The sequence below is a fragment of the Sorex fumeus genome, unplaced genomic scaffold, assembly GCF_029834395.1.
Source record: "Sorex fumeus unplaced genomic scaffold, SorFum_2.1 ptg000094l, whole genome shotgun sequence".
Classification (NCBI taxonomy): domain Eukaryota; kingdom Metazoa; phylum Chordata; class Mammalia; order Eulipotyphla; family Soricidae; genus Sorex; species Sorex fumeus.
Genome location: NW_026606151.1, coordinates 17,817,544 through 17,844,665, shown reverse-complemented (window position 1 = coordinate 17,844,665; position 27,122 = coordinate 17,817,544). Strand labels below are relative to the sequence as shown.

The 27,122-nt window shown below is 44.2% G+C and overlaps 1 protein-coding gene across 10 annotated transcripts in view; it reads right to left on the bottom strand.

Moving 5' to 3' along the window:
- CARMIL1 (capping protein regulator and myosin 1 linker 1) overlaps positions 1-27,122 on the bottom strand; it is a 362,886-nt gene that overhangs the window by 85,853 nt on the left and 249,911 nt on the right. For all 10 annotated transcript variants that reach the window (XM_056132249.1, XM_056132250.1, XM_056132255.1 and 7 more), the window contains exons 22-24: positions 26,793-26,861; positions 20,891-20,984; positions 13,444-13,542 (exon numbers count right to left, since the gene is read on the bottom strand). In XM_056132249.1, the coding sequence (XP_055988224.1) occupies positions 13,444-13,542; positions 20,891-20,984; positions 26,793-26,861 (262 nt within the window). The remainder of the gene's footprint in view (positions 1-13,443; positions 13,543-20,890; positions 20,985-26,792; positions 26,862-27,122) is intronic.

Here is a 27,122-nt window from a genome sequence, read left to right as displayed (position 1 = left end):
CAAAAAAATGCCAGCCAGCATCCAAGTCAGCACGGTGGATATTCAGAGAGAAAGAAACACACAGGATGAGCATACAACCTTTTAATAATTAGAATCTGTGAAAATGCTGCCTATAGCCAATGACCAATTTATCTATTCATAGGAAAAAACACTGGTAATGCTAGCATCAGAAAGACATTGAAATCATCACAGTCCTCTTTCCTTCCTCGGAAAACACAATGTGTAGAACCAAGTGATTGCTTATTCATGACCTGGAACCCCCAAAGCTAGTTGGTGACATTCTGCTCAATAGTAACTCAGCATTATGCGTGTCAGACGTGGTGCCAAGTTCTGAGAAACAGCAACATGTAACTCAGACTGATGAGATCATTACAAATTGATGTTATCATGACCAGCTGGTCTCAATATTTTGGCAACCAGAAAAGGATGGATGTTAACATTTTCTAAAATTAACCATGTCAGGTAGTTTTCTAGATAAATGAAGGGCTACTCTCCCCAAAAGTTGACATAGGTAATAATAGGCCTATTATTAACAATAATAATAAGATTAACCTAGGTAATGAAGTCGACTGCATTGAATTTCTATTCCATTAAGGTCCCTTGCCCAGGTTAATTACATCTGAATTCAAGATTCTTCCAATATGCATTTGTTCAGACTTAGCACAAGTCAACAATCACATTCAGATACTCTACAAAGAAGCAAAAGAGCACTACCCTAGACAAAAAGAATATTCCAAACGAGTGATATTGCAAATGCCCATTCTCATTTGTATTTACATAGAAAGGCATGACTACAACCAAGAAGTTTATAGAAAAAGATAATCGTTGTGGTTTAAAACATTTCCCCAATGTTTCTAATTAGAGCTGCAAATTATTACTGAATTATGTAGGGTTCATATTCCCCAGACACCTGACATTAAGAGTCCTAACCCATCTCCTGATTCACTTGCAGAAAAGATGATTTAGCCATCTTCTTTTTCTGTTTTAATTTACACTTCTCTGTTTTCAATTATATTATGTAACAACTATAGAAAGCCAAAGTCTGCCCTCTTTCCTCCATAGATTCCACAATAATGGAAACTCTACTATGATCTTCAGAAGACTTGAGGTTTGATTATGAAACCTATGTCTATTTTCTACAGCTTCACTGCCTCAACTTCCTTCTTTATGAAAAGAGACGCATTCATAACCCCCATGCCATCTTCTTTTCTAGTGTATTATACAGAGAATAAAAATAATAATAATAATACCATTCAAGGCATCTATTCTCTTGAGAAAGGGTCAGTAGTGACAACGCTGATATACACTAAAAACAGCTTTTATTACTAAAAAACATGTTGAAGTCACATATGTGAGCTAGTTTAAGCTCCCCACAGGGTGTTATACAAAAAAATTCTTCTTATACTATATTCTCCCTAACTATATTTGGAGCTTACAGGCAAGTATCATATCTTTTTATATTTTTACAGAGCCCTATAGAGAAATACAGTTTTTTTCTTTTGATCTTCTGAACTGATATAAATTTTAACTCTTCTGTTTTATTGATCTACGCTTCCTGGAGCCAAAATAACTATCAATAATTCATGTTACCTAGACTGAATACCTAATTTCAAGAGACAAAATAAACTGCATACTAAAGAAGAAGCTAATAAACCACTGGAACCACAAAAGACTAATTTAAGAGGCGTGTGAATGTGACACTATCAGGTTGATCATCTTTAAAAATCATGAGAGACAAAAAGAGCCTGGGATGTGTGCTGGTAAGCATCTGTCAAGGGGAATGGGTTTAAATGAACTCAGCAAAATGGTCTTTAAATGGAACATTGTTCAATCCCATTCAAAGTCACATTAAAAGAAAAAAAAGTACTTTGTGCTGGGTGGGTGGGGGGGGTTCCATGGTAGAGTTGGGTGCCTTATATCTGTGAGATACTAGGTTTCTACCACTTACCACACACAACACACAACACACACATATGCATACACATACATACATAAATTAATCTATTAATTCAATTTAAGTCATAAAATCTCACAAGTTTTGAGCAAGAGACATGGTGTGAAGGTTAAAGTACTTGCCTTATTAGTGATCAACCCTAGTTTGACCCCTGGTATCACATGTGGTCCCCTTAGCCCCTCCAGGAGCGACCATGGAGGACAGAGTCAAGAGTAAGCTCTGAGTACTTTCTGGGTGAATCACCCCCCACCATCCCAAAAAGAAATTCTCACAATTAGAAGATAATTTCAATTGCACTTTCTAACACTTAGCACAACTCAACACATCATGTTCAGATGCTTTACAACAAGAGCCCAAGGCCAGAAAAATCAAACTACTTAAGATGATAAGGAATGATTATCCCGTATGCAAACTGAACTGTGTTAACAAAGTGACTTAAGCCAGTTTAGAAAAAGTAAAGCAAAGATTTACTTAATAATTTAAGTCCCTAACGCACACAAATCTGAAAAATGGAGACTGTAATCTGAAAGACTATCCTCTCTGGCTATTCCAAAGACCTCCAAGTAGACCAATAAATTCCAGCAATTAACCATTCCCCCCTACTCCACAGTACCTCCTTAGGATGCTACATTTTTAGGGGTAGTACTCAGGGGCCACACCAGGCAGTGCTTAAGGGGTCATAAGCCACATCAGGGTCAAACCATTGTCAGGATCACAGTCGCATGCAAGAGCCTAAACCTCTGAACCATCTCTTTGGCCCACGACAACCTATTTTTTAAAAAAACAACTCAGAAATGTGGACTCCCATAGTTTGAGAAGTCCACTTCCTTTCAAGGAAATACTCTCTGTTCATCCTACTCATGGTCTTCTTTCCTCAGAAATGCCTTGCCATGTCTTTCTTTCTTTCTTTCTTTCTTTCTTTCTTTCTTTCTTTCTTTCTTTCTTTCTTTCTTCATTTTTTTTTTAAGTGAATCACCGTGAACTACAGTTACAAAGCTTTCTTGTTTGAATTTCGGTCATACAATGATCCAACACCCATCCCTCTGACATTGTAAATTTTCCACCAATAATGTCCCCAGTGTCCCTCCCTGCCAAAGACCCCACCCCTCCCACCCCTCCCCCTGCCTTTATGACAGAAAATTTCCCTCTTTCTCTCTACTTGTGGGCATTATGGTTTGCAATATAGATACTGAGAGGCTGTCACGTTTGGTCCTTTATCTACCTTCGGCACACATCTCCTATTCCCAGCGAACCCTCTAACCATCACTGACTTAGTGAAGAATGTTCCACAGTTAAAAGCCTGCCTTATGAGCTGGGGGAGAAGGCAGCTAGGATGGAAAAGGGGTCACTAAGTCACTTGCCATGTCTTTCTCACCAGCCATGCCTTCTTTTTGAGAACATTTTGACCACAGGCTCTCTTCTAGAAAAGTCTTGCTCATGTCTGAACACAGGTTTCCTTTTGTCATGAATCTTTGTCCTTTCAAGATCAACCTCCCCATTTCCTTTCAATGGGTCTATGCAGAGTCACTTCTGCAATCCCTGCACCTTCCCCACCTGCTACTTCTCTGAATTCTCTTTTTTATCTAGCAGGAGTCCCATGAAACATGATTCCCTCAACAACATGAATTTAACACAGAAGGAGTGGGTTGGTAAAATGAACCTGGCTTTTATCAGGAAAAATAGATAGCCATTAAAGCATTATAAGTCATAATGACTTCTTTGGCAACTGAATCACATAGCTCATACTTTAGCTCATACTTTACCTGCTGGTGATTACTTAGGTTGTTCAAAGATACTGAGTTACACAACACCTGGATAGGATTTTATATTAAATGTTGTGTTGGGTTACTCTCATTGATTTTCAGCTGCAATAAATAGCTTATCCTGGATAAATTTTATCTATCTATCTATAGTTTGTATACACACACACACACACACACACACACATATATATATCTCACGATCATGATCATCCTGTTGTTCGTTGATTGCCTCTAGCAGGCACCAGTAACGTCTCCTTCACCCTAGCCCTGAAATTTTAAAAAGTGCCACATTCAAGGCTCTTTCAGGATTAGGAGAATGAGACCCATCATTGTTACTGGTATTTGACATATTGGGTGCGCCACGGGGAGTTTGCCAGACTCTGCTGTGTGGGCAGGTTACATTCGGTAGCCTGCCAGGTTGTCCAAAGTAAGAATGAGATAATAAGATGTCACGCGGCCGCGAATGCCGTTATATATATATTTTTTAAGTGAAAAGAAATATAATGAATACCTCACAGTGAATGAGATACAGTCCTGAATGAGATATCTCCCTTTTGTCACCAAGAAATGGTCATAATATATGAAACACAAGATTAAGAAATGTCACATAATAAAATATCCACAAGAACATGCACACTTTCCTTAATCCACTGCTGAAGCTCCATTTCCTACAGTGACTGCTACATGACAGCCCCTTGTGCTGATTCAATTAATAAAGAGATGGTACAAAGTTCCAAAAGATTTCAGTTAAACATGAGACTACACTTGACATATTCACATTCTGTTACTCTGTATCTGGATTCTGAAAGATTTCTAAAATTGGGACAACAGAAGAGAATTAGAAGCAAAAAGAATTCTTTTCGGCTCTGTGGTGCACTGGATAGCATATTGGACTTTGAGAGGCAAAAGAATGACCATAGGAGATCATGGGCACTATGACCCCTAGATCCTGATGGGAATCAGAAGCAAGGAGATTCTGGAGGAGATCTGACTGCAATGTCTGCTGGCAAGGGGGTCAAGATTCCTGCATGCGAAGGAGTTTCAGCACAGTGGATGTGGCTCAGAGCTCCGCCCTCAATTGTGACCATCTGAGAATTCCTTACCCTGTTACACTCATTGTGACTGGGATTCTCCAGCAGATAGGAAAGATAAGTCTGTAGGAAGCAGAAGTGGACAGGAAGGAGGGCAGACTCATTCTTGTAGTACTTGTATAAAACAAGGAAGGTTTTTTTTTGTTGTCGTTGTTTTGTTTTGTTTTGGGGTTACACCCAGCAATCCTTATGGTGTTACTCCTGGCTCTGCACTCAAGAATGACTCCTGGTGTTGCTAGGGGGACTATATGAGATGCTGGAGATTGAACCGGGCCAGGCCTCATGCAAGGCAAACGCCCTGCTCTCTGGACTACCACTTTGGCCCTAGACCAGGAAGATTGAAACTACTCTTAGTAAACAAACTGGTGGTGATACTGGAAAGAGAAGAATGGCTGCAAAGACACGTTCAGGGTGAACGTGCAAAGCACGGTGACCAAGACCATGAGGAAAACAAATGAGGCATCCAAGATGCTACTATCGGCAGCTAAGGCTAGTGTCACACCTACACACAGGAGTTCTGGGGTTGAGAAGACCATCAGGGCGGAGGTACAGAACAAGAAGCTGCAGAGACAGGACTTTTGAGAAATGGGAACTAAAAATTTAATCCAGAAACTGTCACCGATGATAGAATGGCAGGAGCAGATTTGACAGCCAAAGATAAAGAGAATGAAATACACAACTTGGAAGAAGGGCTGCTTCATATGTAGAGAGAGAGAGGGGAAGAGGGAAACTGTCTGCCATAGGGGTGGGGGGTGAGGGATGAGGGTTGGGGATGAGTGGGAGGGATACTGGGGACATTAAGGTAAAGGTAAAGGCCCTCCCGTTGATCGTCGATTTGCTCGAGCGGGCCCAGTAACGTCTCCATTGGAGACTTTGTGGTTACTGTGTCTGGCATATCGAATACTCTCGGTAGCTTGCCGGGCTCTCCGAGAGGGGCGGAGGAATCGAACTCGGGTCGGCCATGTTGGCCGCTGGTAAGGCGAACGCCCTACCCGCTGTGCTAGAAAATGTACACTGGCGGAGGGATGGGTGTTGGATCATTGTATGACTGAAACTCAAACATGAAAGCTTTGTAACTGTAGCTCATGGTGATTGAATAAAAAAATTTTTTTTTAATTTTTAAAAAATTTGGGCTGGAGCAATGGCACTGTGGGTAAGGCGTTTGCCTTGCATGCGGCCTATCTGGTCGGCCCAGGTTCGATTCCTCCACCCCTCAATAGCCCGGCAAGCTACCGAGAGTATCTCACTCACATGGCAAAACCTGGTAAGCTACCCGTGACGTATTCAATATGCCAAGCACAGTAACAAGAAGTCTCACAATGGAGACGTTACTGGGCCCGCTCGAGCAAATCAATGAACAATGGGAGGACAGTGCTATTTTTAAGAATTTAAAGAGGGGGCTGGAGCATTAGCACAGCGGGTAGGGCATTTGCCTTGCATGTGGCCGACCGGGTTCGATTCCCAGCATCCTATATGGTCCCCTGATTACTGCCAGGGGTAATTCCTGAGTGCAGAACCAGGAGTAACCCCTGTGCATTGCCGGGTGTGACCCCCCAAAAAAACAAAGAAAAAGAAGGGCTACTTAAGGAAGACCAAGGGAGACAGATGAGACACAAAACATTCCGGAAGGCTGGTGCTGTCTGGTAAACCTTAACAAAGTCAGTCTCCAAGGAAAAAAAAAGTTTTCCTATCTTTGACTTTGAGTCTAGGTTGGAGGGGGGTAGTAAGTTAGAGAAAGGAACATTAGGACAATGGCGGAGGGAAGGCTGGGGGCATGTGAGAGGGAAACTGGGGACACTGGTGAAGGGATTGGTGTTATGGCAGTGTACTCCTGAAACTCAATCACAAATATCTCTGCAACTTTGTAATTTGTGATGATTCAGTTAAAAATACATTTTAAAAAGAAGGTCTTGGGGCCTGAGCAATAGTACAGTGGGGAGGGGGTTTGCCTTGCACACGGCTAACCCAGATTCAATCTGCGGTATCCCATATGGTCCTCCAAGTCGGCCAGGATGATCCCTGAGCAGAGACAGAAATAACCCCTTAGCACCTCTGGGTATGGCCCAATCCACCCCAACTCCAAAAGACTGATTTCTTTTATAAAAAGAAGAAAGTCTTTAAGTCAATAAAGGCTTAAGAACGGACTATGCATTGATCCAGGCCATCAAGTCTGCCGGAGGGGAAAGGATGTTGCCCCATTCGCCCTCTCCTCTCTGGAAAGAAAGATGGCGGCCACATGGGAGCCTTGTGGACAGCAGGTATGAGCCGGGAATGTGGGGGCGACTAAAACCTCATGGGAAGGGGGGCGTTCCGGTCCGTCCTTCATGCCCTACCGAGGTCACCAGTTGCCCCCCACTAGCGGCTCTCCAGCACGGCCACAGTCCCAGAAGCACAATGACCTAAAGCAGAACCCAGCAGCTTGGAGCAGAAAAGTGAAAGGACTATGCGTTAATCCAGGCAATCATTTCTGCCCAGAGGGGAAAGGGTGTTGCTCCCTTCCGCCCTCCTCCCTCTGGAAAGAAAGATGGCGGCCACATGGGAGCCTTGTGGACAGTAGGTATGAGCCGGGGGAGTGGGGGCGACTAAAACCTCATGGGTCGGGGGGCGTTCCGGTCCGTCCTTCACGCCCTACCGAGGTCACCAGTCGCCCCCCGCGAGCGGCTCTCTAGCACGGCCATGGCCCCAGAAGCACAAGGACTTAATGCAGAACCCAGCAGCTTGGAGCAGAAAAGTGAACGGACTATGCGTTGATCCAGCCCATCAAGTCTGCCGGAGGGGAAAGGGTGTTGCCCCATTCGCCCTCTCCTCTCTGGAAAGAAAGATGGCGGCCACATGGGAGCCTTGTGGACAGCAGGTATGCGCCGGGAGTGTGGGGGCGACTAAAACCTCATGGGAAGGGGGGCATTTCGCTCCGCCCTTCACGCCCTACCGAGGCCACCGGTTGCCCCCCCCCGAGCGGCTCTCCAGCACGGCCACGACTCCAGAACACAGAAACCAATTTCTTAACTATCTGACTTTCAGTAGAAATACTTCCAGGGTCAATAGGTAAAATAGCAGAAATCCAAAACCAACATTTAATTCTTGAACCCAGCTGTAGAAAGCAAATCACTTCGCAATGCTTTTTCAGCATGTCTGATTTGGGGGGGGGGGGTGGGGAAACTCTAAATAATAGTGGTGAAACTTTCATTGAAACAATGAATCTAATCAAAGCAGATAGAGTGTTAACTAGAATTCATCTGCCTCACAGGGACGGGGAGGGGTGGGGGGTGGGGTTTTATTGGGGTTCTTCATGGTAAAAAATAAGTATTGGTAAAGGGAAATGTGTTTGATATTTGCATGACTGAGACATAAACCTGAAAGCTTTGTAACCTTTCCCACAGTGATTCAATAAATAAATAATAAAAAAAAAAAAAGGCTTAAGAAAGTAAGTCTTAAGGAAGAGGAGGTGGTGTACAGGGGCTAAAGTACTTGCCTCAAGGTGGCTGACCCCAGTTCCATTGCTAACACTGCCAGGAGTGATCCCTGAGCACAGAGCCAAGAATAAGCCCTGAGCACTCCTGAGTGTGGCCCCAAAGCCAAAAACAGATAAGATGCTGTGATTAAAAAGGAGAAATGTGGGGCTGAAGCGATAGCACAGCGGGTAGAGCGCTTGCCTTGCACATGGCCGACCCGGGTTCGATTCCCAGCATCCCATATGGTCCCCTGAGCACCGCCCAGAGTAACTCCTGAGTGCAGAGGCAGGAGTATTCCCTGTGCATCGCCAGGTGTGACCCAAAAAGCAAAAAATAAAAAAATAAATAAATAAGAGAAATATGATAAAGGTGACAGCAAATATTATTGTTTATCAGTGAAGAGCCAAATTCTTGGCATTGCAGGATCTCATTTTCAGAAGTTATCTCCCCTATTTAGATGAAGAAATCAGGCTTTAAGAGATGTTTAAGGTTTTTAAATCAGTTTTAAATCAAGGTTTAAGGTAAAGTAAATGACTAACATCACAGATAGGGAACAGGAAAACATGTAGTTAAATCCCAGACAGCAAAGTTCAAATTCCGATCATCTCCTTTTATGAAGATGAAAGAAGTAACCAGCCAGGAAGTTCTGAAAACAAAAAATCTGTGTATGAAAGAAACAATAACATGCTAAATAAATAGCTCTAAGAGATTAAACTGTCTCCCCACCCCCATCCAATCCCCTTGGCTTTGCTAAATTCTCAAACTACATTCCTCCTCATCCAGGAAGGGGACCTAACCCAGCACCTCGTGTACACAAAAATGGATCCTTCTGGTGAGCTACATCCCTGGCTCCCATGGTTTTCTCTTTCTGAGGAAAAAAAAAAAAAGGACTTGAAGAAAAAAAAAGGACTTGAAGGATAAATTACAGGAAATTGGGGTCTGTTATAAAGTTGTATTGTAACAGAAACTCTCAATCATGTAAATATGACTACTGTGAGTCTCCAAGAGGAAAGTTAAGGATGGACAGAAACAAGAGAGAGAGAGAGAGAGAGAGAGAGAGAGAGAGAGAGAGAGAGAGGCAACACCTACAACCTTGGCATTTGGACTTGGGTGAAAAAGAGTTCTGCTGAGTTTTGATTTAGGGAGTGTACAGGCAGATATCTGCTGTAGGTGTTGTCTCTCTCTCTCATATATATATATATATATATATATATATATATATATATATGGGCTGGAGCGATAGCACAGCGGGTAGGGCGTTCGCCTTACAAGCGGCCAACATGGCTGACCCGAGTTCGATTCCTCCGCCCCTCTCGGAGAGCCCGGCAAGCTACCGAGAGTATTCGATATGCCAGACACAGTAACAACAAAGTCTCCAATGGAGACGTTACTGGGTCCGCTCGAGCAAATCGACGATCAACGGGAGGGCCTTTACCTTACCTTTATATATATATATATATATATATATGAACAAAGAGTTCTGCTGAGTTCTGATTTAGGGGTGTACAAACAGGAAAGATATCCAAAGCTGAGGTAGAACTTAGTCTTACTAAGACCTTTCCTAAACAAAGACAAACAAGCCAAAACAACCACCCGAATAGTTAGGAGACCTCGAGAATGCTTCTCAACATTTTCATTCCCCCTGTCATGGTGACTAGCTATGTGGCTGGCAGGGGTATTCACCTCGGAGGGATGATTATTCACTGAGATTTCTAGGCACTTCAATAAAAAGTCTCAATAAGGAGATAAATCTCTAAAGCAACTGAAATACTAAAGTCTGAAAACTGCTCATCATAACTTTCTAAAAAACTCCCAAAGTGACAAGGTGGCAATCTACCTTCTCCATAATGGCTCAATAACTCAATAACGACGGCATCTCTGCAGAAACGAACACCCACATCTACCTCCTGGGTATAATTTCCTCGCAACTGGCATGAAACTTACTTTTAAGAATTAGCATTAAAAGTTGCAGCAGCCATTTATTTATTTTGGATGAGCAAACTCCCCAATGAGTGAGGGGGACGTGGGAAAGACTTTATAAAGAAATCCTTCATTATGGTAGAGCTCGTAAAGGAACCCGAGGCAAAGATTCAGTCTAATATTTTAGAATTCTGATTGCTTATAATGCTGAACATTAAAACCAGAACAGGAAATAACAGGAAGTTATAAAGTACTAAGCTAATATTAGTGCCATAAAGGGAAATGGGGGGAAGAATCTGTAAGGCTTTAAACAAACGTTTCTTGTTTAAAATTCCCTGTTTCTTTACAAATATTAATAAAAATATTTTTATTTGATTTGGGGTGCGCAGGTGACAGTGCTCTGGCCTTAATCCTGCTTCTATGCTCAGGGAGCACTCCTGGCAGTGCTCAGGGGACCATATGCAGTGCTGAGGTTTGAACAGGGACAGGCCTCACACAAGGCAGGTGCCTAACCCTTGTACTATCTCTCCAGCCCATAAGAAATTTGGAGAAGGGAGAAGTCATATCGGCAGTGTTTAGGGACTACTCCCAGATCTACATCTGGGGAATCTCTTCTGGCAGTGCTCACAGGACCATGTAATAATAGCATTAAACAAAGGTTGACCAAATGCAAGGCCAACCTTAATCCTTGCACTCTCTGGCCTAATTTTTTTTTCTCAACATATATCCCTTTACTTTTCATTTTTATTTCTCTCTCTCTCTCTCTCTCTCTCTCTCTCTCTTGTATTTATCAGCCACACTCAGCTGTGTTCAGAGCGTACTCCTGATTCTGTGCTCCGACAAGACTAGGTAGGTCACAGTGCTGGGGATGGAAACTGAGTCAGCTACATGCAAGGCAAGTGCTTTACCCTCTGGACCATCTCTCCAGTCCATTACTTTTCCTTAAATAATATTAATACATATTTTCTATAAAGCATCCAATCAACACTGTGAAAGTAAAAGAATGAGACAGCTAATACCCACCCCCACTCCCACCGTAAGTCCCGCCCCATGATAATCATCGGTCTTTCCCAATCATATTTGATTGATTTGGACTGCTGTACATGTTGGATCTAGGATGGACATCTTTCTCTCATGCTTGTTTAAAAAAGCAATAAATCAAAAGTAAATGGTCTGAAAATAGTGTGATCCATACAAAATAGTCTCAAATGCCAAGACTTACCAGGGAGCGCCTCTCAATCTGTTAAAATAAAATAAATATTTTTGAAAGCCCTTTTTTTAATTCTTGTGATGGCTTCTATTTAAAGGATAAATATTAGACTTTCATTTCCTTTTTGATTTGTGAATTACAGAACAGTTGATTCCATGGAAAAAAAATTAAAAAATTGAGCTTACTCCTCTCTTACCTACCAACTTTCTCCCTTTACAGCTTCTAGTCTTAGTTTCATTACTTTCAGATTATTTTCAGTTTTTGTTTGTTTTGGGGTCACACGCAGCAGTGCTCAGGGGTCACTCCTGGCTCTGCACTCAGGAATCACTCCTGGTGGGTCCCGGGGACCATATGGGATGCTGGGGACCAACCTGGGAAACCTGGGTTGGCCACATGCAAAGCAAGAGCCCTACCTGCTGTACTATCTCTCCAGCTTATATTTTCAGTATTTTTTGGCAACAAGTTTTCCTTCTTGTCTACAATGAAGTTATAGTTTTAAGTCCACTCAAATGCAGTCACAGAATTAGGATGATGGGATCCAAAGGAAAGAAACGGAGATCTTTAGCTAGATCCTGCAGCTGAAGGCAACTAGTGTCATAGAGGCAGTTTTAGGGAATATTCTCTCTCTCTCTCTCTCTCTCTCTCTCTCTCTCTCTCTCTCTCTCTCGTCACACCCGCTGATGCACAGGGGTTACTCCTGGCTCTGCTCTGAGGAATTACTCCTGATGGTGCTCAGGGGACTATATGGGATGTTGGGAATCGAACCCTGGTTGGCCGTGTGCAAGGCAAATGCCCTACCTGCTGTGCTATTGCTTCAGCCCCTCTCTCTTTTTTTAAAACCAAATGTTTCTCATTGTATTATTCAAATCACATAGATGGTTAAAAAAAGTTTTCTTTCCATTTTTGTAACTCCGGAAATTTCATTTCTGCTACACTTTCTTATTTATAGCCCATATTGTAGTTTGTTGTTTTTTTTTTTTCTTGTCAGGCTGAATCATTTTACTTGGTTCCATATGGAATATTGGGAGTAAAATTCCTCCCAACAAGTTCATACAGGAAAACATTTTTATTCTTCTGCTTTCATATCTGACTAGCAGAAAAAAAAAAAAAAGCTTAGATACAGGATTCTTGGTCCAAACTGAATCGTGCTCTAAGCTTTATTGGCTGCTAAGATCTAGTTTCATTATACAATAGCCTGTTTATTCTCTCTGGAATTCTTTGATGATTTCTTTTTACCCTTATTCTTGGGATATTGATCAAGTATGTCTGGATATATATTTTTTCCCCATTCATTCTGATTCATTCCAGTGACGAATAAGCAATCCCAAGACTCAAGTGAAATGTTTTTTTGTTCTTCTTTTTCTTTTTTTCTACTCACTTTTTTTTAAGCTTTGAAGCTACTTGTGACTTCAATAACCCTCTACTATACCCTTTGTTTTCTGTTACTCTTCCTTTCAGCGGCTATCAGCCTTCTTCAAATCTCTTGTGCTTCTCAAAACTGTTTAATATGTTAGCAAAACTACATTATGCACTACTTCTAAAACTCATTTTTTTCTTCTCTATCATTGGGAAGAGAGAAATGAAATAAAACAGGAAGGCAATTTAGTTTCTATTCTTTCTATTCTCTTCAGCACTTAAGCATTAATTAATATTCAACAAATTCTTCATTATTCAGAAGACTTTGGAATGTATTTCCTAATGCGAAAAGTGCAAGAGAAGAGAAAGGACAGAATGTCTCCAAAGCAGCAAATCTGATTCCCTCGAGATTTTTATCACCTGTAATCATGGGCTCCGAACACTTGCCCGGGAAATTAAAATATGCCCTTGCCAAAAATCTTATGCAGTATAAAATCATCAAAAATCAAAAGTACATATTTCGCATCAGTCCATATTTTTTTCCTCCCTCCACATCTTCCCCCAAAATCAACTTTCACAGATGTTGTCATTTTTGCAAACCAATGCCGGTTGTCCCACTGGGGATGTTTCAAACTGGTTTTTGTCCTTGGCTGGTGGAAGAGTCGCTTCCGGTGACAGAGGGGGATGGGCCTCTCACCTGCTGAGTGGTGCTGGTGACTATGCCTTGTTGGAGGCGATAGGCCTGCTCCTGCAGGTACTTTCTTGTCTCGTGATTCCGGAGCAAATAATTTTCTATCTGAAAATCAAACACACGCGCATCTCTCAAGAACACAGTTTGACTCAACTGAGCATCAAGTTACAAGGGAATCACTAGCTTAACTTCAACCAAAGCAGGAATTCACACACCTTCCAGACAGAGCCTCTGGAATCTCCCAATCCGCCGCCCCCCCCCCCCCCCCCCCACACACACACACACAAACAGGAAATGCTCCCTGTCGTGCTCTGTTAACTGCATTTAGTTGGAACTTTAACTTGCAAGTAGTAGAAGCAATTTTTATGTGCTCGGTGGTTGACAAAGATAAGAGAATGTTTAATAGTGCCTTCAGGGTTAAAAAGCCCATGATGGGAGTTTTCATGACTTTTCCTGTGCACAATTTCAATCTTTTCTCTCATGAATTTTTAACCACCAAACAGTTTAGAAGTTAAACAAATATGCCCACAGTGTATGGTACTTTCTGGAGATCTTTGAGTCTCTCCTCCCTGGTGGAAACTGTCAGCTAGCTCCTAGAAGAGAAACCCTACAAAATTTGAGGAATTTAGGCTGGTACAAGCCAAAGACATGGGCTAGCTTCATATTTTTTTACCAAGTTTTCAAAAAGGGAATAATTCTAGTGAAAAGACAGAAGATGGATTTCTATAGAAAATTTTAAAAATCTTTAAACGATCTCATATATACGAACTCTGATGAAATATTCAAAAATACAAGGTAGAAAAAACTTGGTAGAAATGAGGCTTACAGAAACACAATGTGCAATAAATATACACTGCACAGAAAATGCAGTTAACAAGGAAAATGTTTAGTGGGATACCTTGGAAGGTGTATTTATTTATTTATTTATTTATTCACTTTTTGGGTCACACCTGGTGACCCAAAGGGGTCACACACAGGGGTTACTCCTGGCTCTGCACTCAGAAATCACTCCTGGCGGTGCTCAGGGGACCCTATGGGATGCTGGGAATCGAACCCAGGTTACCCATGTGCAAGGTAAATGCCCTACCCACTGTGCTATTGTTCCAGCCCCCCTGGAAGGTGTTTTTAAAGAATGATTTGAGATGGGTAATAATGTCATCTTTTTCTTTTTTCAGTTGTTATTTTGGCTAGATTTTAATACCTCTATTTAACCATTGGGTTTTAAACTTATCACCATTCTTCCCCGGTTAAGAATTTCTAGTCACTGCAAAGCTCTGAGTATTATTATATTTCCATTTTAATTTCCCATATGCTAAAGTGACTACTACTTAATACCAAATTAGGAACAATTAAAATAGAGACTATAATTACTATCGTCTCTGAAAACTATAAAGCAGAATAAAAATGTACCTTTTGACTAAACACAAATGAAGACATTATAACACTGGAAAGATTCCGAAATGAAACATCATTAAAGCGACACATTAATACCACGACATTCATTACATTAATTTTCTCTTGCCACTTCACACGAAGTCACCCCTTTCCAAGGTGAAATAAAAGGTTTCTGCTGAGGCGACTATTGTCTGAAATATGGCAGGCCACACCGCACCCAGCCCAGGCCCTGCTGCTGTTACCTGTTCCTTGACATTTGGTCCTGAGAATGGTCTGTTTACTGGGACTTGCTCCTCCCAGGAAATACCCCAAAACTGAGCCAATAGTTGGGCCCAGAATTCCCCCAAGTGCATAAAGTCTGCTGGAGGAGCTTATGCATAGAGGGATTTTTTTCCCTTTCTTCCCATCTCTTTTTTGGAACCATAATTTATTTATTTATTTATTGCTTTTTGGGTCACACCTGGCAATGCAGAGGGGTAACTCCTGGCTCTGCACTCAGGAATTACTCCTGGCGGTGCTCAGGGGACCATATGGGATGCTGGGAATCGAACCCGGGTCGGCTGCATGCAAGGCAAACACCCTACCTGCTGTGCTATCACTCCAGCCCCGGAACCATAATGTATAATACTATTTATAATAAAGCTTCAGAATACAATGTCCCAACGCCATGCCCACCACCAGGTGTGTGACCCTCCACCAACTGTCTCAAGGTCCCCTCCCTTCCCTATTCCCTTCATCAAAAAGTGTAATTATTATAGTTTGGGCCCCATGTTCACAATATGTTCATGCTTATGGATTGGAGGTACATAGTTGCCTTACCTCACTACCACAAAAATGGCCAAGATCACCGATCAATAACCTTATGTTACGCATGAAGGGAAAGTTTTGGGGGTTTGTCTTGGGGCCACACCTGGCAGTGCTCAAAGCTAGACTCATGGCTCTGTGCTCAGGAGTAACTCTTGGTAGGCTAAGGGGGAACCATACGTGGTGCCTGGGATGACCCGGGTTAGCCGTGTGTAGAGCAAGCACCTTACCTGCTGTACTATCACTCTGGTTCACACATGAAGGGAGAAAAAAAAAATTCTAAAGGGCCAGAGCAATAGGATAGTGAGTAGGGCATTTTCCTTGAAATGGGTAGAATTCCCGGCATCCCATATGCTCCCCGGAGCTTAGGCTTCCCTGAGCACCGCCAGGAGTGATGCCTGAGTGCAAAGCCAGGAGTAACCCCTGAGCATCACCAGGTGTATCCCTAAAACAAAAACACATAAGCTCTTTTTTCTCCCCCAGGAACCAGTGCTAGAAGGAAGAGTTGCAATGTTGAAATGTCTGTAATATCTGTCACATAGGTGTCACCACTGAAAGTATTTACATCTTAGAATAACGGCATTTTTTTTTCTTCCACACAGCCCTCTGGTCCAAGAAAGCCCCATCTCCTCTGGTCGAAGGAAGGCTGGACCAGTTTAGGTTAAACTGAAAAGGACTCAGAGGGTCCCTGTGAGGTTTGATACTACCCTTGGGCAGCAGAGGGCGCTCCAGGGGACAAGCTAGAGCCAGGTAGATGGTCTCCCGTCCCACGGAGGAAAGCGCATACAAAGAAGCTTATGAAGTACCAGTATCTTGCTATTTAAAGGAAGCATAGAATCAGTCTTGTGTGTTAGTAAAATAGAATTAAAGAACACATTTCTTCCAGAGAATTAAGTTTTGTAACAATGAATTTCTAAATATGTGAAGTGGGGAAAGTACACTAAAATATAAGCTAAGATCACTGGTCTCTTACAGGGTTCCTGATCTTCACAATCCCTTCTTATGCTGTCTTAAAATATCCCTCTCGGGGCTGGAGCGATAGCACAGCGGGTAGGGGGTTTGCTTTGCACGCAGTCGACCCGGGTTCGATTCTCAGCATCCCATATGCTCCCCGGAGCACTGTCAGGAGTAATTCCTGAGTGCATGAGCCAGAAATAACCCCTGTGCATCGACGGGTGTGACCCAAAAAGAAAAAAAAAATTATCCCTCTCTCTGTTTTGTATCACTTGCCTACCTGTCTCTTCTTGCATGCTTTTTTTCTTTAATTTTTTAATTTATTGAATCACCGTGAGAACAGCCACAAAACTTTCCAGTTTAAAGTCTCGGTTGGTCATACAATGATCAAACACCCATCCCTTCACGAGTGCACATTTTCCACCACCAAGAACCCCAGTATACCCCCCTCTCAACCCTCCCCCTGCCGGTGTGGCAGATTTCCACTTTACTCTCTCTCTCTCTCTATTTTGATCACATTCAATATTACAACAATAGACCCACCATTATCATTTGGAATTTTCCCCAACAATCAGACCTGCCAAAAAGGCATCATTAGGTTCTTGTGTGTTTTTAGGCTTTCCTAAGAGCCTGTTAGGTCGAGTTCATTTAACTTCCCTGTCTGCTAATTTCCCAATCTGTGTCACTGAGTCTGGTGGTGAGGTTTGCTATTTTTCAGGCCTTGTAGCGGGCCTTGTCATTTCTGAAAGCCAGGTATGATGCATCTGGTAACAAGAACTACGGTCATTAGTTTCATGTCACTGTGGGAGAACGGGGTGTCCGGAATGCCGGCTGCACACAGTTACACGTGCCCACAGCTTGAATTTCTTAGAGTAAATTTGTTTTTGTCTTGACACTGGTTTTTGAGCTTCCCTAGAAACTCCTTTTTGAATAGAGTCTTACAGTGCAGTTCAGTAGTGATCCAGTAAGAGAAAGCATTTCATTATCTTAGGGTTACATTTTTTTTTCTTTTTTGCAGGCCTATTTTCATTTTTCTTATTCAGTGTCCCTGGGCCGGGATGCACAGAGCTGTTTGTTGGTGTGTTCTTGCTTTTTCTACCTTCTATGAAGAAGCAGAAGGCTAAAAAGGCTGGGAAAATCTGCCCCAGAATAAATGAGGCCTTTGATGGAATAGCTTCCCTTAAGGCGCCTTTGTGACTTAGGACAGAATGCTTTTCCCTTTCCACTACCCCCAGACAAGGGTAGTTTTCCCCCATCTCTGATATGACAACTGTGTGGGGCTCCAGGAGGTAAAACCCTGGAAGAGTCAGCATCTCTTCTAAAAAGTTCTCAGAGGGTTTTAGCCCTTAGACTACTGACCATGGAGGGATCACTCGGGATGAGAGATGCCTGCTGAAAATAGATAAAGGACCAAACAAGATGGCCTGTCAGTGTCTCCTTTGCAAACATAATGCCCATAAGTAGAGAGAGAGTCAGAGGGAAACGGTCTGCCATAGATAGAGGCAGGGGGAGGGGTGCGATGGGGGTCGTGGGAAGGACACTGGGGACATTGGTGGTGGAAAATGTGCACTGGTGGAGGGATGGGTGCTCAATCATTGTATGACTGAAACTCAATCATGAACGCTTTGTAACTGTAGCTCACAGTGATTCAATAAATAAATAAATAAATAACTGACCGCAAGCCATCTATTATGAGCATGTGTCCATGTGGGTCCTGGGGCCACCAGTTCAGCTCTGGTTCACCAAGAGTCTCTCAAGACCCATCTCTTTAGTTTTCGCAGAAACTCTGCCCTGTGCCCTAAAGTCTCCAACAAAACTAAGCAAAGTCAGCAGCTGTGTTTGTTTGGCCTTTTTTCCTTGTGGTGCAGAAGGGAGGAGGAACGGATTTTAAGCTCTTTATATCAGATCAGAACAGAAACCAACCAACCGGTTTCTCTAAAATATGCCTTTTCATTACAAGCTGCCTAATTTTGGGGGGAAAGGGTATTTGTGTCCGTATGCTGCTTTATTCTATCATATCTGTACTACATCATCTAATCCTCACAGTTACCGCAGGCAAATGACTCAGTCTCCCTTCCCTTCAGTTTCTTATCTGTAAAATGGGGACATACCAGAACCTACTTTGTGGGTTTAAAGATTACACGTGCTAATCTCTGTAAAGTATTTTTCAAAGCGTCACATACCCAGTGGTTACCATTTGCCATATCTGCTAAACAGAGTTAATATCTAGCTTTATCTAAAGAAACTGAAGTTCAGAAAAATAACTAACCAAGTGCCTGGCTTTAAAAACAAGTTTCAAAGCTGGGCAGTGTTTGGTTTAGGGCAATCTGACTTTGAATCTTTTGCTGCAGTACAGCGTTTCATCCTCTAATCCATGATTATATTCCCTTTCATTCAACACATGGAGAGTTCAAACACGTATGCCGGGGCACTTGGCTAGCAGCAGAGGATAAATGAGGGAAAGTACCTAGATACCACAGCCGAGGGGTTCACAGTTCTCTCAGAGAAAAATATAATGAAGCAGGTGACTCAAGACAGTGTCACAAGGCTAATGGCTGGGATCCGAGGGAATTCTGAGATCTCCCACTAGGGGAAGACAGGGGCTGAGAAGTCTTCCACGGAAAGGCTGACACTTGATTTCCATCTAGACAGACAGGCAGCCTGGTGGGGAAGACATGACACTCATGCAGATAAGGGCAGTGAGTCCTCAGCTTGACAACCAGATAAACTGAGGAGGGGGAAAGGGTACTGGGACCCCAAAGATGTGAGGCCCAAGAATTTGCCTTTCTGGCAAATTCCCTGGGAGGGGGGTGGGGGGGGAATGCAAAAAGTAAGGGTCAGTAAGAGATGGGGCAGGTGGAGGATCGCAGACACGTCTAGGGCAGACTCTCAGGTCAGGATTAATCCTAAAAGTCACTGGGGGAGGGGTGGATGAAAGAGTTTGAATGGATAAAACTTTACTCGGAAATAAGTCAGCTAGGGAATTGGAAGATAGCAGGGGGAGATGGGGACCACACTTGTGGGTAATCAAACCCTGGGCCTCATCAAAGTATGAGCCTGATGCCCGAGTTACTAATTCCTAAGGTGCCTATTTTCTTTTCTTTGTTGGATCACACTCAGTGATGCTCAGGGGTTACTCCTGGCTCTGCACTCAGGAATTAACCCCTGGCGGTGCTCAGGGGACCCTATGGAATGCTGGGACGCGAACATGGGTCGGCTGCGTGCAAGGCCACCACCCTACCTGCCGTGCGATCGCTTCAGCCCCAGGTGCCTATTTTTTATTGCAACGTGGACAACAGACAAGAGGAAGCGAACATGATCGTGTGAGAGGTGATGAGGCCCAAATACGGGAACGTGTTATAGGCATAAGGGTGAGAAGGAGAGCTGAGAGGAAGCTGCGTGCTCTGCAATGGATGCACTCATGATCAATGAGCTAAGGGAGATTTGGGAAAGCGGAAGTCAAGCGTAGGAGCTGGACTAGAAGGTGGAACTGCCCAGTGGGAGAAAGACTCAAGGATGCCCCAGGTGCATCTGAGTCACAGTGGAAAGGCTTCTGTGGGTGGGAGCTACGTGAAAATGGGGAGAATGACAGCCCTGACCACAGAAAGTGAACAGGAAGTCCTTCCCAGGGCAACTTCTGTGCAGAACATGTTGGACTTTGAAGGGGGAAGATACCACCCACGTCAGGTTTACAGAAAGGCTACGGAAATGGAGGTGGACTTAGATTCACGGATAAAGATGGTGAGGAGAGATGGCATCAACACCTTGCATTCTCGAGGCAGGAAGGACAGGAGCGTCATCTGCAGAGGCAGAAGGGGACCGAGATGACAGTCGCACGCGCTCTCCAAGGGACAGAGTAGGCCTTGGTTCTGGCGTGTTGATGCCAAAAAGGCTCTTACTGTCCTCACTTCAATTTCATGACATTTTGAATCTTCCTTATTTTTCCTTTCTGCTACAGTCAAGCATGATGTGATTCGTGCTAAGAAAATGACCTTATTGGGGCTGGAGTGATAGTACAGTGGGTAGGGTGTTACCTTGCATGCGGCTGACTTAAATTCAATCCCTGACATTTCAAAGGGTTTCCCAGCACCTCCAGGGGGTAATTCCTGAGAGCAGGTAGGAGTGACCTTTGAGTATCATTCATTGGGAGTAACCCCCAAACAAAAACAAAACAGAAAACTAGCTACTATGGGGAGAAAAAAAGCCTTGTAAAAACACCAAGTACCATTCAGACCTTCAAACCTAACATAATCAATTCAAACATTAATCTGGGACCATGAAGCTGTCGACATCTCGATACCTTCTGCAGGGCCTCTTCAGTCTTCTCGGGGTTTGTTTTTAGGGCTTGAGAAGCATCATACATAGGAATGGGCATAAATCTCAAGGTGTAGTTCCTAGAAAAAGATGAATATGTGTATATTTAAAAATCACTTCCTAATACCTTTATTCAGCCCTCATTTTTTTCTATTGAATCACCGTGAGATACAGTTAAAAGCTTTCATGTTTGAGTTTCAGCTATCCAATGATCAAACACCCATCCATCTACTAGTGCACATTTTCCATAACCAATGCTGCCAGTATCCCCTACCCCCACAAACCATCCCAACCCTCCCCCTGCCTCTATGGCAGACAATTTCCCCCCCCACACTCTCTCTCTACTTTGGGGCATTATGGTTTGCAATATAGATACTGAGAGGCTGGCACGTTTGGTTCTTTATCTACTTTCAGCACACATCTCCCATCCCAAACGATCCCTTCAACCATCATTGACTTAGTGATTCCTTCTCTATTCCAGCTGCCTTCTCCGCCAGCTTATAAGGCAGGCTTCCAACTATGGAGCAATATTCCTGGCCCTTGTGTCTACTGTCCTTAGGTGTCAGTCTCATATTATGTTATTTTATATTCCACATATGAGTGCAGTCCTTCTAAGTCTGTCCCTCTCTTTCTGACTCATTTCACTTAGCATGATACTCTCCAAGTCGATCCACTTATAAAGCATTTCATGACTTCATCTTTTCTAACAGCTGCATAGTATTCCATTGTGTAGATGTACCAGAGTTTCTTTAACCAGTCATCTGTTCTCGGGCACTCAGGTTTTTTCCAGATTCTGGCTATTGTGAACAATGCTGCAATGAGCACACAGGTGCAGATGTCATTTCTACTGTGATTTTTTTGCACCCTCGCAGCCCTCCTCATTTTTAAAGGCCAAAAAGACAGCACCCAGAGTATCTTAGAACTTGCCACCACCAGACCGTTTTAGGCCCCTAGACTGTGCATGTTCTAGAATCCACGTGGACAGCTTAGGAAATGAACAGAGTCAACAGAACTCTGAAGGAACGTGGTTCTGGTTTTTCGTGTTTAATTCCATCCAGGGCAGAAGTTTTCAAGTGGGTCCAGAATAAGACAGTGAGCAGAGAGAAAGCCTGCCCGGGGTTGGGGAGGGGTGTGGGGGAGACCAGATCCTAACCTGCTTCTTGGGCACTAGTGACCAGCAGATGTGAATGTACAAGAGTAAAGTCAAATTCCCAACTGAACACTTGCTCGCAGAGCCAGGAAATTAGCTTGTACAGAAATGATGTGTTCAGACGCGGGGACCCTTGGATGTAAACTAATCCAAGAAGAGGCACCATCTCTGGAAAGGTGGTAGGGGCGGTCTGCTTTGTCAGACAGCAGTCCAGCAGGAAGCAACAGCGGAGAGCGCTGACCAGCTAGAGACGCAGCACTTGCAGGCTGCGGCGAGGTGCTCTCACAAAGCTGCATCCTCATCCCTGTCTTTGAGTCTGACCTAGCTGCAAATGCCAGGTGTCTGGAGACTGGGCACACCTGCGCCCGCCTTTTACCCCTCCTGGCACTGAGATGCCTTCTTTCCCCTACCCACAAAGACATCTGTCCTTCTCTCTAAGAGACACTCAGGAAGAATGACTCATAGGGCCATGGGGCGGCACTTGGCTGGTTCTCCTAGGACGCTGGAAGGCCAGTTGGCTGATTTTCTGTATTCAAACAAAAAGCAGCCCCACTCCCAATGCCGCTGCTAAGGCCACTGAGAGTGTTTCTTCCTCCCCCACTGCATAAATCACTTCTCGCTCCTAAAATACAGTCCTAGGAGTGAAGGAATAATAAAGAAAAGAATCGTCTTAATAAGGGTCATCATCTCGATGGGTATGATCAACTGGAAAGAAAATTTTCATCACACATGCCAATTGTGTGAGTGCTTGTAACAGATAATGAACAGCAAAGACAAGGCTTATTTCTCCAGGGCCAGAGCCTGGGGTTTCAGCGGGCAGGGAGCTGTTTTGCTTTGCACGTGATCATCCAGGTTCAATCCATGGCACCCTACCGAGTGCCTGAAGTTCCACTCAGAGTCATTCCTGAGTGCAGAGTCAGGGGTATGTAGGGGTATGTCGTGAGAACGGCCGGTGTGACCCCCAAACAAAACAAAACAAAACAAAACAAAAAAGCAAACCAAAAGGCCTATCTCTCTGACTTTCATTTTCACACCCCGGAATTATTTTCAAAAAGCTCCCTTGGTATGGTGTAAGAGAGCCGTCTGCCTGAAAGTAGAAGACAATACATCTTCTTTACTGCTCTGGAGGTGATCCTTGGACTCTTCCAGTTTAGATCAGACCAGAGGCCCGGTTTTGTTGAAAGCGGATATGGTCTAATCCCAGCACCTGGGCAGAGTACGGTCGGGGGCTTGGCCCCCATCAATCTGGAGTGTTGGCTGTACACACACACTCTTGGCTTCCCCGAAAGACAAATCAGGGCTTCCTGGCCTGCTGCACCGTCAGCAGCGGGGTTGATGGGCTGGGAGCATCCAAGCGCAGCTAACTGGAAGGAAAGGATTCTATGTGGAGGTTTCTGGAAGCAACAGGAGTGGGGGTTGGGGGGTCAGCAGGCCAGGGAAGATACTTAAAGAGCATCGGGCCAGACTCTCACGCATTACTGAAGCGCGGGCTGAAAGGGTCACATCAGAATTTGTGAGTGTCGGAGTTGGGAAGTGAGTAGAGAGCTTACGCTGAATTCCGGATCTCGATTCCACCCACACGCCTCGGGCTCACCCCGGAGGCCTCCTGCATGGGGAGAATCTGCAAAACACACAACCACCAGGGCCCCAGAGACCCACCTCGACAGCCAGTTTCCCACCCGTGTTTGTGACCTTTTAGTGCTATGGAATCCAGTGCCTTGAGAAAGCCAGGGGAAGATGGGAAAGCTCAGAAAGAATCAGGTATGAATCGCATGCCCTTCTCTCCCGGAAGGGAACATAACACGACACCTGTCATAACCATGCTGCCAGACCCCACGCCAGGCTGTTTCATTCAGGGCACCCTGGAGGGGGGCGGGTGAGACCCCTCCCTACCCCAAGGGACCCAGCCCCGGCAGCCAAAAACTCCAGAACTCAACTGCTCTCCACACACTCGGGCCGAGCCTCACCTACAAGTGAACCTATTCCTGGACACTTTATACCATACGCCACCCACTCTCCAAGAGTACTGCACCATAATCGATGGTGTTCAAAGTAGGAGGCAAGCAATTTTAGAGGGAAATATTTTTCTTTTTTACAGATATATTTTTGCATATATATATATATCTCGGAGATATATATAGATCTCGGAGAGCCTGCATGGCAAAGCCTGGCAAGTTCCCCGTGGTATTCAATATGCCAAAAAAACAGTACCAACAATTTGTTGTGAGATGTTACTGGTGCCCCCTCAAGCAAATCGATGAACAACAGGAGGACAGAGCTACAGATAGCACACAAGGTTCATTCAACCTTTAACAACATGTTAGTGATCTCTTATAGAAGGATTTAATGGCCCCTGGGTGAAATACAACAATCTTCACACTCTTTCCTCTAGGGAAACTTTTTTGTAGCATTTTTAGCAGTTTTTCATAACAAACAATACAAAATATAGTATTTCATTTCCGCTTTGGGGCAGGGGGTGGTGGGAAGATGTCATAGTGGCGGGATTGGTGTTTGAATATTAAATGTAATCAAATATTGTGAACTACTTTATAAAATTAAAAAAAATTAATATAAAAAAATCAGCTATCTGGTACTTATTCAGCCCTGGTTCTGTCACCATGTTCCCGGCTGACAGGAGAGCAGCTGACAAATACCACTGCTGCGGGCCTGCGTCACTCAGGTGATAAAATCAACCTTGCACAGGGAGGACAAGCGTCAGTCAGACTGAGGCTCATCACGCATCAATGTCATTTTTATCTTCTGGACTTGTTTTTTTTCTCTCCACGGGGCCCACTGCTGTCCTCCTGGCCTAAACATAAGACCCAGGAGAGAGGGACGGACTCCTGGGACTCCCAGGCGGGGGGAGAAAGGCTTCCAGCAGCCTCCCCTGAGGGCCCCTGCAGACACATTGCAGGAATGGGGCAGGGATGTTCTAGACCATCACAATCAGGCGAATGCCATGATCACACGGGTTACACCCAGTTTAGCCTTCCCAGTGCCTATAAGAGTTATGCTAACACTATGCTGAAGTGAGGGCTGGAGTGACGATACAGGGGGCAGGGCATTGGCCTGGCTCATGGCCAATCTGGGTTCGAATGCCAACATGTCATACAGTTCCCTGACCCCACCAGGAGTAAGCCCCGAGTACCACAAACAAAATATTATGCCATCGTTTACTCTATCTGATAACATTATGTCCAAAACAAAGTACAACCCTTATATTAAGCGTGTGTGTGTGCACGTGCACACACACACACACACACACACACACACACACACACACACACACACTACTGCTTAAAAATGTTTTTTTTCTCTTCTTTTTTTGGGTCACACCTGGCGATGCTCAGGGGTTACTCCTGGCTCTGCACTCAGGAATCACTCCTGGCGGTGCTCAGGGGGCCATATGGGATGCTGGGAATCGAACCCGGGTCAGCCGTGTGCAAGGCAAACGCCCTACCCACTGTACTAACCAGCCTTTGTTTACTCTCAGAAAGCACACACTCTCTCACAAACACCCAATCACCCTTCCTTTCTCTCCCCTCATTACCTCTCCAAATTTCCTTCAATAAAACTATTTTGTAGAGAAAGAGAGAGACAGGCTGGGTTGGGGGGGGAGGGTGATGGGAGGGAAACTGGGGACACTGGTGTTGGGAAGTCACACTGGTGGAGGGATGGGTATTGGAACACTATGACTGAAACCCAATCATGAACAGATGTGTAATCCTCTATCTCATGGTGATTCGATAAAGTAAAAAAATAATATTAAAAAGTATTTTGCTTCACGTAATTAAAAAAAAGAAGGAAATCAACACTTAGGTGGCTAAAAAAGAATAACAGCAACACAATTGCTTGTCACCTTCGATGAACAACTAAAGGGAGATCCTGGGCTGGCAAGACAGTCTGTGGCTTGCAGGGGCCTGACCTGGGTTCAATCCCCACATTCCAGAGCCCTGCCAGGAGTGATTCCTGAGTGTAGACCCAGGAGTAAGCCCTGAGTACTATCAGGTGTGGCCCAAATACCAAAAATAAAGGGGGTGAAGAGGGAGATTACGGGGCCTAGAGAGCTCAGAAGGCTGGGACACACGTCTGCATGCAGAAGGCTCGAGGTCTGGGGACTGCCCGATGGGGAAGGTGACCCAAAGGCCTGGGGTGAGTTCTACAGGCAGGGCGCTGGGTTTGGTCCCTAGCACTGAATAGCTGCCCCCAACAAAAAAGTGCAATGTCTGAAAGTAGACTAAGGACCAAACAGGACGGGCTCTCAGTATCGGTATTGCAAACCATAATGCCCCAAAGTACAGAGAGAGTTAGAAGGAAGGTGCCTGCCACAGTGGCAGGGGGTGGGATGGGGTAGGGATGGCGGGAGGGACAGTGGGGACATTGGTGGTGGAAAATGCACCCTGGATGGGTGTTTGATTATTGGGACTGAAACGCAGCCATGAAAGCTTTGTAACTGTATCTCACAGTGATTCAGTTAAAACAAAACAAGTGTCATGTCTGTGAAGTGCAGTCACATGCCAGGCAGGAACATAGGGTACCTGCTATCCCCACCAGAGTGATCTGCAGTGGTAGAATCATACGGAGAAGCTTCCTAGGAGTCAGGCTTGTTAGCAGGAGACCCGCTCAAACCCAGGTCTTCCGGTCCCCAGTCTAGGGCCCCCCTCTGTTACCCCACAGATAGCACAGACACCCTGGTTTCTTCCGTGTTTTTTCCAGAAAGGTCCTCCCAGGAACTTACTTTTCCAGAGCGACGGCAATGTCCTGAAAGCCTTGTGCCGTGATGTTGTTCTTGTCCCATATCACAGTCCTGTTGGAAAATCAAATCATACCCGTGGTCAGACACTCGGGAAGAGAAGGCATAATTCTCCCACAAAAGATGCATCACACCGATACAAGGGCTTAATGGCTCCAGGGTGAGATACAACAATCTTCACACACTTTTCTCTAAGGAAACCTTTTGGGATCATTTTTATTAGATTCTTCATAACAAGCAATACAAAATAGATGATTTAGGTCCTGCTGTGGGGGCAAGCTTTGGGAGTTGGGGTAGAAACATTTGAAATATGGT